Source organism: Sinocyclocheilus grahami, unplaced genomic scaffold (assembly GCF_001515645.1).
Source record: "Sinocyclocheilus grahami isolate Dianchi unplaced genomic scaffold, SAMN03320097.WGS_v1.1 scaffold5.1, whole genome shotgun sequence".
NCBI classification, from domain to species: Eukaryota; Metazoa; Chordata; class Actinopteri; order Cypriniformes; family Cyprinidae; genus Sinocyclocheilus; species Sinocyclocheilus grahami.
The window spans coordinates 4658158-4670346 of record NW_015505184.1 but is presented as its reverse complement, the minus strand read 5'-3'; the positions used below and the strand labels follow the sequence as shown (position 1 = coordinate 4670346).

Here is a 12189-nt window from a genome sequence, read left to right as displayed (position 1 = left end):
CTTCATGGACAGGGATCGATCCCTAGAGTTGAGCCTAAACCAGCTGCATTTTTCACTGTCATCAATGGACAGTCTGAAAGGGCAGATCAAGACTGTAGCAGATTCCAGGCCTGCACATGCTGCCTACGGTAGATATCACCTATAGATGTGTCTCTGAGGGCCCACTGCCAAGAGCTACAGTAAGTGCTGCATACTGACGCTGCTGAATACACAAGCTGACTGCAGTGTGCCATTGCAGCTAGGAATTTGGGTAAGAAAACAAGAGTAACTCTCATGCCTTGACATTAGCACCAAACAATGGGCGGAACAAAAGAAAATTGTGGCAAATCTGTCTCCGCTATTTTATTTAATCATCCAGCTCTACCAAGCAAAGTGATTGAGCTTGTGATGAATATACATTGTTTACAAGGACAAATTCTAGAAATAAACAGATAATAATAATAATAAAACTCTTGCTCATTCTGAGACTAGTTGAAAATTAAAGATATGTGCAAAACTATGCTAAGATAGCTCTTGCTAAGAGAGGTGAATCATTGCTGCCAGATCTCGCAACCTGGTCTGAAATAAGCAGGGTTGCTTAATAAGATAAGCCTGTTTTAGGAAAGTTGCTTAAAAATTATATTGTTATGGTCTCCAGGGTTTTCTAGCTGTACACAGTGTGTACACAGTACACACTGCAATGCTATTTCACAGTTCACAGTAACAGTCAAGAGGCACAATGATGTACCTGACAGATAACCATCAAGAACTTTCTCTTTCATAACTGAAAACCCTGGAGTTAAAAATAAATGTATATCTTTTTGTTTGCAGAGTTGGCTTGAACAGGTGGGCATATTTGACAACTGTTAGAAGTCGGTCATACTTTATTGTTCTATAGCACTGTCAAACCAGATTGCGTAACTGTATAATGGAAATGAGTTCAAAAAAGCTGCAATTCATTACTTCTTGAAAAAACAACAACAACAAGGCCAGAGTTACTTACTGTATAATAAGTGGACATGGCAACACATCACTGAATGCAGCTTTGAGTTAAACTGATGTGTTGAGTGTTCACGAAACATGTGACTATCTCATGCCCCACTTTTCGTCACTCTTTCTTCTTTCTTATTCTGTGACAGCCTTTGAACGATAGCAGAGAAATTGCAAAAGACAAACCGGTCTGCTGATTCAGGTATAAATGGAAGGTTTGTTTCTACTGAAGAAGCACCTCTGGGCAACAGTTGTGCAACAAATACTTGCTAAACACGTAACAAACATACTTCCTGCATGAATTTCACACAGTATGGAATATTGTAGGGTTTGTGCTTCCTTCAGATGCAAATTCAGATGACTGTTTTAGGTGGGACACATTTCCCAGGAAATCCCTTTTCATGATTCATTGTTTAATTAACAAGGCAAATAGAGTGTAATGTCTTTTTATTTTGCCTACAGCAAGTAACCACCAGGGGGCGACGGCCTAGGTCATCAACCCCAATTGCTCTCAGTGGCTATTTGCCCCATGCGGGTGGAACTATACCTATTGAATTTTGTTGTAGTATTCCATTTTGTGAGTCACCTTGGATTAAAGCATCAGCAAATCTCAATCCTGGTGCACTGAATTCGGCCTGTTTCTCTGTAAACTGGAGGCATCAAAAAGAGATAAATATGCAAAAAGGGGTACTCAAATAAATATAAATGATTCGAAGAGTCATATCTGTTTGGAAACAGATTTTGGCTTCATGAAAAGCCCACTAATGAGCTACTTGCATCAAAACCGTGAGGCAAGCTCATCTGGCTTGCACTTTACTGACATTTTAAGCAAACTGTGATCTTTAACCTTAAAACACTCACTTGAAGAGACTTGCATGCAAAGTAACAAAGTTACACTTGTGTCCAGTAGTTGCCGAGCAGCTGTTTTGAATAGGCAATAATAAAAGGAATCCATGGAATTGTAATAAAGACTTATTAGAGAAACTCTGGCCAGGCTCTGGATCTTTGTTCAAATAATAGTGTCTGTGGAGCTGTGTATTTGATGTGATCTTCTCAACAAGTTACATTAAGGATGTTGTTTAATCACTAATAGACAATGACAACAAAGTTAACAACTAGGACAATTTAAGAAATATGTTTTGACAGATGATTTATATGAGTAATAGACCCTCTCCTCTAATGTCAGCCAGGAATGAACATGACTTGTCTCTTGATTGGTGTGTTACCCTGCAACAAAACAGGAAAGCAGAACATGTAAGCAGAGGTGGACAAAGTACACTACTCCATTACTTGAGTGAAAATACAGATACCGCTGGTCAAATATTACTCCATTACAAGTAAAAGTTGTAAAGACAGATTTTTACTTAAGTAAAAGTACCGAAGTACTTGCTTTTAAAAGTACTTAAGTACCAAAAGTAAATTTCCTTTTTTATGTCAATGTACTGTTTTATTATTGTTGTACGTAATACGTCATGTTTTAGAGAAGAAAAATAATCACCCACTGACTTTCAAAGCTGCTACATAGTAACGACTTTCTACTTCGAGGACCTTGATAGAAATGTAGTGGAGTGAAAAGTACAATATTTGTCTTTCAAATGTAGTGAAGTTAAAGTCATAAGTTCCCAGAAAAAATAATACTCAAGTAAAGTACAATACTCAAGTAAATGTACTTAGTTACTGTCCGCCTCTGCATGTAAGGAACATGAAAGGAGTTCCTAAGAAGTGGATTACACAATTATATAGGTCAAGTTTCCAAGCAGAAATGTTCAGCTGAATTACAGGGTGGCTGTGCCAGACTGCATTGGTTTGGATGAAAATGAGAATAATGGGATGAGCTTATAATGTATTCCTTTAAATAGAAACAACAACAGATTAAAATGAGGGAAATCCACCTGTATATTTCTTGTTGACCCCAATTTTTGATTTTTATCGAAAATTCAAAGAGTGAATAGAATTGGTTTATTGTTACATTTCAGGAAACAACTAAATCTGTTTTACATTTGATATGCTGCATGGAAAACATGGAGTTGCACAGTTCTTGGGAAACTCAAACGCAGAGGTGATTTCTTTTGGATGTTGTCATCGCTGTTAAGACTGCTGCTTGTATCTCATTCATTCATTCCTTATTTATGCGGCACGGAAACGTGGTAAACAAGGTGTACCTGAAGGAATGTCAGTTAGATTTGGTCCTCAGCAGATCTGGCAGGTAAACATGCTTAAAAATCCCTTCAAGAGTTCCTAAGAACCACTTAAGATAACTGCCTACAAAAGGGCAGCATAACACAGAATAACGAGATATGATACTAGTGCATTCCTAACATAAAGTTAAGTATGAGGAAAGGCTCGGGACAGTAGAAATGAATCGCAAAGGACAGATTGCATGTTTCTTGTAACAGTGAACAGTGGAAGCAAACAAATGGGCGGTACTAGTGACGCCGGCTCCGCCCCGTCTTTTAGCCACGCCCACACATCTGATTGATGCTACTCTAAAGAAAAGCGGCATTGAGATTTCGGCGACAGTGTTAGAGACCAAAAGATGTGTAGCTCCTGCTGAAAAACATGCTGTCCTCAGACCACACGCTGTTTCTGTTTGCTGGGGCCAAATCCAAGTGAGGTCTAGCAAAAGCATCGTTGGACTCCAGAGTTAAAAGACGGATTGTACTATAAGCACGAGCGATCAGCGAGACGAGATTTGAACGCGCTGCTGTAGGAGATCAGCCGACGGCTGCCTGAGATCTAGTCAACAACATTTCTTTGTTTCGCTGTGTAATTCTGGTTTTCTTTCGTCTTTAATATGGCGAGCGATTCTCCGGCTCGGAGTCTGGATGAAATAGACCTCTCCGCGTTAAGGGTAAGTTATGTGTCCTTTATTGGAGATGCTCATTGATGTCTTTTGGCGTTGCGGTTGCGCCGTAATGGCAGGTGCAACAATCACTACAATAGTAGAAATGGAGTAAAATGTAAAAGCACGGCTGAACGAACAGCGACAAGACGTTTTGTTTCTGAAAGAACCGTTTAGGCTGCCTTAATTGTTCAGTCGACGAGAAGCTGTGGAGGTTACATTTATCAGATCAAATAGCCTAGCTGCTTTTTGAAACTTAATACAAATGATTGCAGTAAATGTCAATGAACTGGTTAATAAAATAACACTCCGATTATCCTGATATCGTCAGTCTTTTTTACTGGGTAGTGTGTGTGTATATTGTAGCTACATGTTGTACTAGTCTATTCTATTAAAGTAGCCCTACACGCTGACTGCTTCTCTTACAACCATTTGTTTTATCAGGACATTTATGAATACTAGGAACTAGGAAAAGGAGAAATCTTTACTAGAAGTCTAGTTTTAAACACCAAGTCCTTTTAATGTAATGTTTGTGGCCATGCTGATTTGTTACATTTTTGAAAAACGTCGGCAAAAATTGATCGTAATGATCAAGAAGTGCTATAATATTTTATATGCCCAATAAATGCATGCAGTGTCAACACACAGAATCACCTATCATTATTTTCCAAAAAGTTTTGAAACATTTTTCAGTAATGTTGTTGTTGTCGTACATTTTGTCATACATATCATACTATTAATAAAATAATGCCATGAAGCCATGGCGAGGTTCTATAGATTTAGTTTTTGAACTGAGTAAAACATGCCTTTTCATATAAAGGGCGAAATATTTTTGTCACATGGCCACAAAATGGCTCCCTGCATGTTGATTATGGCACACTTACTTCGAAGTTTTATTTTTCTAATTTAAATACTATCTTTAAACAACAAAATGTCTTCACTGCTTATTTTTGGGGGCATTAACAGCTTTAAATATTACTACATCTAGAACATTTTGACCATGTTATTTTATTTTTTCACCAAAAATATCACATTTATTTTTTGATTCAGAAATTGTAAACGCATTCATCACAGCAGAGGAATTGCATGTTTGATTTGCATTTATTGTATTCATAAAAGAAGTAATAGATCTGGACCCACAAGAAAAAAAAACAGCACATCATTTACCCAAATAAGTTCTTTTATTCCACTGTTCGTTCAATAGAAACAAATTTGATCTTGCTGTGTGCTGCTGCAGGATCTATCCGTGTCCAACCGGGAAACAGTGTGCCATATGCATGGCTTGATAAATGCTTAAATCTTTTTAATGCTACCAAATTACGCACAGCATGTTTTCCAGCGACTTCTGAGTGGATAAACTGGGTTACTTCCTAACAAGTCTCCGTTTTTATGTGTCGCTCCTCAGATTATAAAAACTGTGTCCGTCTGTCTAATTGGTGTGAGCGTGTATGTGCGTTGTCCTGTAGCTCAACTGGTAGTGCATGCAGCTGGCACGGCCTATAGGTCATGGGTTTGGTTCCTAGGGAACATAAATTGGATAAATGCATCTGCGAAATGCATACATGTAAGTGTGAAAATATCTATACGTCTCATGATGAATGTGTTTGATAAGTAAATTAGGCACAATATAACTGGATGGGCAGTTTAAGGATGCCCATATGGCGAGGCACAGTTTCACAGCAGCCGTAAACCAATTACCCTGTGTGCTGCAGGATCTAATGGGCTAAAGGGATGCACGTGAAGTGCTCTTCTTTCTCTGCTCGCGAGGCTAAGTAGCGCATGGGATGGAAAGATTGCTGCAGATAGCCCTTTGAGTGCTTTTGATTTGACCATCTATTGTGTCTGGTGCATTAGCTTCACCTTCCCTGCCTCCTCACACATGGATCTGTTTGCACGTACATGCTTCAACACTACAGATCACATGGCGCTCCAGATGTCGCTCATATTTTGAATGGGATTAGGTTAAGTGTTAATCTCCGTTTCATACAAGCCATGCTCTCTGCCCTTCACCGAAGCAGGGTGATATGGAAGAAGTGAGTTTTACAGGCCGCTCGCGTCACTTCCTGACTGTAGCTTTCAGTCGTTGGGGAAAATGTAGATTGTATTTAAAAAAAAAAAAAAAAAAAGATAACAAGGTTTATGATTTGTCTGATTAAGCACGTCGGTTTGTACTTGAGACAAAACAGACGTTTAGGTGCTGACATGACCTTATTTTTGCATGTCTGTCCAGAACCCTCACTAAATGTTTGTTTATAAAATGTCATCTGTGGACCTGGGAATGAATCCTTTGCTTTTATCTTACTGTTCATTTAAATGTAGTCTGTTGAGTGTGCTTTCTCGCGCATGTTGTGTTAGAGCGAGAATGGAAATAGGTCACCCAGAAGCAGAGCACTGACATGTGCAGTAGTGGGGAAACATTTCAGTGCAGCACATGCTCAGATGGGCCATTCATAAACTCTCTCTCTGGCACAGAAGCAGAGGTCTGTGTCCCACATACATGGGAGCCATGTTTGGCATCACCTGGTCAGCCTCACCTAGTCCTGAGGGATGACATCTGAAAATGAGCTTCTGTGCTCTGACCACAAACCTTGAAATTAGATCCATGCCCTTTCTGTTTGTTGCCTGGCCATTTTTAGCTCCGAACACAAGTAGCGAGGACCTTGGTTTGTTGAGGGGTCATGTACTGCACAGCAGCCGTGTTATTAGGCTTGGTTTTGATGCAGGTCGTCAGAACGACCTTCGTTCACCCATATTAATGAGGTAGTGTTTTTCTCAACGCAGACGAGGTTTGTTTTACTCGTGGCTTTGACAGGCATGCGGTTTAGCTGTAGAAAGGGGCCCTGTTCAGTCAGCTGTAGCAAGACTCAAGGTTAAGTTCTTTTAAAACTGTATATAGGCCAATGATGTGACGGTAATTTATTATTTTATTCAAAAATACATTTAGAATGGCATTCATACTGTACACGCAATGACATGGTATGGTAATGCAATGTTTGATTTTTAAAATGGGTTTCAAAAGGATGAATTTTGAGATTTAAAGTTTTTAATTGATATATAATTTCTGATGATTTCTAAAGTGTGATAGAGAAAAAGGCGACAGACTTTTTGTGACAAAGGTCAAAACTCCTGTTATGATGTAGATGTCTGAGGTGCACTCTTGTCAAAAATTAATCTATTACTTTTCCTACATCATTTTTAACAAAAACATTGGTAAAATATCTGTTTAGTAGTCTTAGACCTTTCCACCAATATATAGTTTGTCATGATTAGATTAGGATTTAATTGTAATGTAGTGAAGTGAAGTAAACTTAGTCATCCCACAGAGGGGACGGGTGACAGTTAAAGGGTTTTAAAGAAAGAAAAGAACATTTGTCATTTTTTTTTCATTTTCAGAATTTTTTTTTAACCTGCTTATTAATATAAGGAAAACACTTTCAAATATTCAAAATTGTTGTGGTGTGAGAAAAAACACACAAAACAGAATTATATTATAGGGAAGAAACCTGCAGAGCCTCATGATTGTTACCTTGAAATACTGCTTTTCAAACGTTTGAGTTTAGTATGTTTTTATTATAATTTAAAGTAATAGATTTATTCAGCAAGGGTGTACCACTGTTTTCAAAATTGATAATAATAGTAAATGTTAGTTGAGCACCAAATCGGCATATTAGAATGATTTCGGAAGGATCATGTGACACTGAAGACTGGAGTAATGATGCTGAAAATTCAGCTTTGCTTCACAGGGTTTAAATTGCATTTTAAAATATATCCTTATAGAACATGTTGACATTTACAATATAGCTGTTTTTACTCATTTTTTTGACCAAATAAATTAGATGACTTTCAAAAATATAAATTTTTTTTTACCATCTCCAAACTTTTGAATAGTCATGATCTAGATGTTGTATGGTGCAAATGTTTACCTTTTACTTATTACACCACAACACGTTTTTAAAATAATTAAATTGAAATTCAAAACCATATTAAACCAACATAATGCACAAAATACGTTTCTATATAAACTTGTCATCTGTGTTGAACATTTCCTTATAATGTGGACATTCTTATATGCCACAGACCCATTCATGATGAAATGGCATGAACGGAGCTGCGCTGCTTGCTGGGACTTAAAAAAAAAAAATTTTTTTTTACATGGCTTGGAGTTAGGCCTTAAGATTCTGCTTTCATTCACACATCCTCTCAGTTTGAGTCTCTGTGTGCTTTTCTTTCATTCAGCAGCTCGGTGGGTTAAAGGAACAGTGCTGGGTCCGGTGCTGTAAGGGCCAGGTGGTGCGCCGTCTGCTTCCCTCTCACCTGACTTCTGTACGCTCTGCTCCGCATGTGCAAAAGTGTAAGAGAGATGACAAGATCATACCTGTGCTCCTCAAAGAGCAGCAGTGACAAGACCCTGCAGGGCTCGCAAAATCGCTAGCCCGACGTCCCGGGGCTATTGTGCTTTCCAGTCGGGCTACCAAAATCAGCACTCTGCCCGACGGGCTATCTTAAATGCAGATCTCCCGCGGGTCCTTAAAAACTCATAAAGTGAGTTGTATCAAACTTAAGGCCATAAGTTTTAAATGCGTTAAATGGTATAAGAAATAAAATTATAATTTCAAGAGGTCTTACAGTTGGGGACGGAAAAACAAGAGTCGCGATACGGCTGGATTAAACTTCAAAAGGCAATGATGTAATTGAATGAATATGAGCGCTGCACATTTCAAGTCTGAAAAAAATGTCTTTATTTGAATGTATCTGAAGGGAACCGACTGTCCTCAGAAATGTGTCATTGGCATTTTAATTTCATTTGACCTATAATTTCTGATAAAGCAGCGTTTGAGCGCGGAGCTGCTTTGTGTACCGCCAGTCCCGGGGAAACCGCAATATTTCTGCGCTCTTAAAGCGCCACCTCTTGGCAGAGAATGAATTTGCATTTCCAATAAGCCTTTCTTTGTGATTATGGTCAGATCAATGCAAATATCAACTCATGTTTTTACGCAGCAAACACACAGAGTTGTAAATATGAAAAGTTAATGTGCCTTCTAAAAATCTAAATTAAGTTTAAATTGACAATTTGTTTGATTTATCCCTTTTCTTAAATTATCTAAAGGCTGAAATGCTGTTGTATAAGATTTGTTTTTGTGAAAACCTGTATCTGAACTGTAAATCATATAATTTTATGGCTCAGTACTGTTACCACAGACATTGTCCAAGCCCACTCATACTGTTTTCATTTTACTTGTACAGCTCTTAAAATGAGTCAGAAATTGCCTTAAATTTATCTTTAAAAATTCTGCAGATACCCTGTAAATAGTGAAATAAAATTCCTTCCTTCATATTTGTGTATTGAAAATATTCTTTATATTTATATTATTATTTTGATTGACATTTAAACTCCTATCTGATTTTCTATATTTAAAAAAAAAAAAGGTATTTTTTAAAGGCTAGTTAAATACATTTTCGGGCTACCAAAATCTGAAGAGTACCCGCCCTAAGGGCTACCAGGGATTTTGAAATTTTGTGAGCCCTGCCGTGCAGGTGACAATGTGGGGTCTGGTGTCCTCCCTGGGTGTGCATGTGTGCTGTTTTGTGTACCTCTTGTTTTGTAGGGGGAATTATGTATGTGTTAGTCACTTGCTGTCACACCCTGGCACTCCAGCTGCATTCCATTCAATGCCATTCTGCCCGAGGATGTCTTGTATAACTTTATTTTTATATGCACGCCGCACCAAGAAAAGAAAATGCGTAGTTGCTGATAATGGGCTGAACTGCCAGTTCTAGCAAAGCCACATAGAGATGCTCAAACTGAGGGGCGCAGAGAGCCATCTCACCTCATGCCTAGCCTAGTGCTAGTGCGGTTAAAAGTGCTTGGGGGTTTTTGTGTTTTATGTTTGCAGTTAGCCCATGCCCTGCAGCGTTAACTGTCCTGAATCTCCCCTCCCATCCTCTGCCCTCCAGCAGACGTCCGCTGACCCATTTCCTGTCTTCATGCTGAAGCGCAAATGTTGACTTTTATGTAGTTTCATTTAGCTAGATGTAAATCTTTTTTAAAAATTGTTTAATAAACTGCCACATATGTTTAAAATGGCCTGTTTACATCTGGAATGAAGTTATCTCGGATGACCCGTTCGCAAGAGACTGTTTTATCACTCACTACTTCATTATGTATTTGAATTCTAATTTAATCACACATGTGACATTTTGGTCTGAAAAATGATTTAACTCATTTTAGTCTAGCTCCTGTATTTGATATGCTTTACATGGTCTGTGCACCACTGCATGTTGATATCAGAAGTCCACTTCGCTAGTTGACAGTTAAGTGGTCTTTATCTGTCATTACACACTTCCTTACATGGTTTAATATTTTAAGTAAATGCTAGCTGAGACACTGTCACTGGAAAGAGTAAGCTCTTACGAGTCCATTTTGAAAGAGAGTGTGACTGTCCCGTGAATGGATTAATGTCCTGACCTGTAATTAGCAAATTATCAAATGTTTGTAGATTAGTAACATACACCAATAATTAATTTCTACAAGTCTGAGATTCTACTAATTTCTACAAGTGTTAGTAATCTGAATTCAAACTGATGAAAATCACAACAAATTTGTGTTATGCACAGCCACAGTGTAAAAACGAAGTATTTTTGTAAAATTAAAACAAAATAACAATTAAAATGGATTCTGCTGAAGACTTTCTTTCCACTCATTGATGTCTATATACTTTAGATTATAGGTGTAAAATTAAATACTAAAATAGATTTAATTTATTTGATAGATCAGTGAACACGTCACCACTGGTGTATCATCCAGAATTCAGAGTTTCCACACTTTTAAATGCAACTTGGCTCTGCCTCTGTCATTCATGTGCCATAACTCGTAATTATGACTCCAATTTCAAATTCTGCTCGCCAGGCACAAGATTAGCAAGGCCATGTGGGTGGGAAAATAACATTATCCAATTATATTTTAGTCTAACATATTTCCATCTAATCAATTTCTGTTAGATAGGTCATGCCCTACACTTATTTCCTACTGAATGCGCTGTCCTCACTCTCTAATATGGAACATACCTATGAATGTGTGCAGATACCACTAAGTTTTAAGTACGCTCTCTGTTAAGTGATCTTCTTACATGGATTTTATATGAATAGTAACTGAGACGGTCACTGTGATGCGTAACCTCTTATGAGTCACTTTTGAATGAAAGTGTGACAGTCTTTTGAGTAGGGCTGGGTATCGAGTTCGATACTTTTTAGGCACCGACCGAATTGCCTCGATACCATCGAGTATCGAAAAACGTCTTGTCGTTCGGTACCAAATTTCGATATCTAAGGGGTTAATCTCATCAACATCAGTGAGGCGCAGATCGATCAGTGTTTGACATCCACGAGAGCGATGCGAAACTATAGCCTAATACACCGATAGGTCTGCACAGTCGGTCCGCGACTGACACTCAGAGATGTGGCTCACACGTGAGTATTTAGAGTGAATGCGTCCCAGCCCCCGTAGCTGTGAGGCTACATTTACACTTGTGCGTTTTTGTTTTAAAATGAAAACGATCCTCATCTTACTGGCGTTTCCACTGTGTTTCAAGCTGGCTTTCCACTATCTCCGACAAATGACAGACCAAAAGTCATTCATTTCCAATGGAGAGTAGCGCGGGAGCTGTGTAGAGTTTCAATCATATGAAGATATCCGTTCATCCTACAAGACCGAAAGCGCGTGTTATGTGACCATTCATGCACACTGTAGCATCATGCTACATAAGACCAGGGTTTAAATTGGGCCGGGCCGTCTGGGGCTGAGCCCCGGCACTTAACGTTATAGACTCCAGGGCTTGACATTAACTCTTCATTAACGCCAGACAAGTAACATGATTAAAATATCAGAAACCAAAAATAACTACGTAAACACCAAAACGCAATATTATTCTGATTTTATTACATTTAGAGTTAGTGGCGAATAGTGGGTATCTAATGTATATAATGTGTCTATTGACAGTATAAGGTTGCGCTGCTGAGGCTCCCGCAGCCTCTCCAGGAGAAATCAGAGGCGAGGCTCCCGCAGCCTCTCCAGGAGAAATCAAAACGCGCAACACTAAGAAACTCGGCATCCTGAGGTAAAAATTCAAAATGGAAAGTTTTTGTTTAAAATACAGTTAGTTAGGCAACATCACGCAACGTTTTCATCATTACGACTGTTTAATAGTTCTATAAACAGTTCAATAAGCAAATACGATAATATTAGGTAACTTACATTTTAGGCGGGGAAACAGCGCATCTCACAGCAACCGCTGATTCATTGCTGCTTGATTCTGTGTTTTGAACGAATCGGTTGAGTCAAAGTTTCATTAGCCCATGCATAAACATCTGATGAATCTGCC

The 12189-nt window shown here is 38.5% G+C and overlaps 1 protein-coding gene across 1 annotated transcript in view; it reads left to right on the top strand.

The window, feature by feature from the left end:
* Nucleotides 1-3455: 3455 nt before the first annotated feature.
* Nucleotides 3456-12189, top strand: part of LOC107586024 (TRAF2 and NCK-interacting protein kinase-like) — a 116131-nt gene continuing 107397 nt past the window's right edge. The window contains exon 1 of the mRNA XM_016273239.1: nucleotides 3456-3820. Within this exon, the coding sequence (XP_016128725.1) occupies nucleotides 3764-3820 (57 nt within the window). The 5' untranslated portion in view covers nucleotides 3456-3763. The remainder of the gene's footprint in view (nucleotides 3821-12189) is intronic.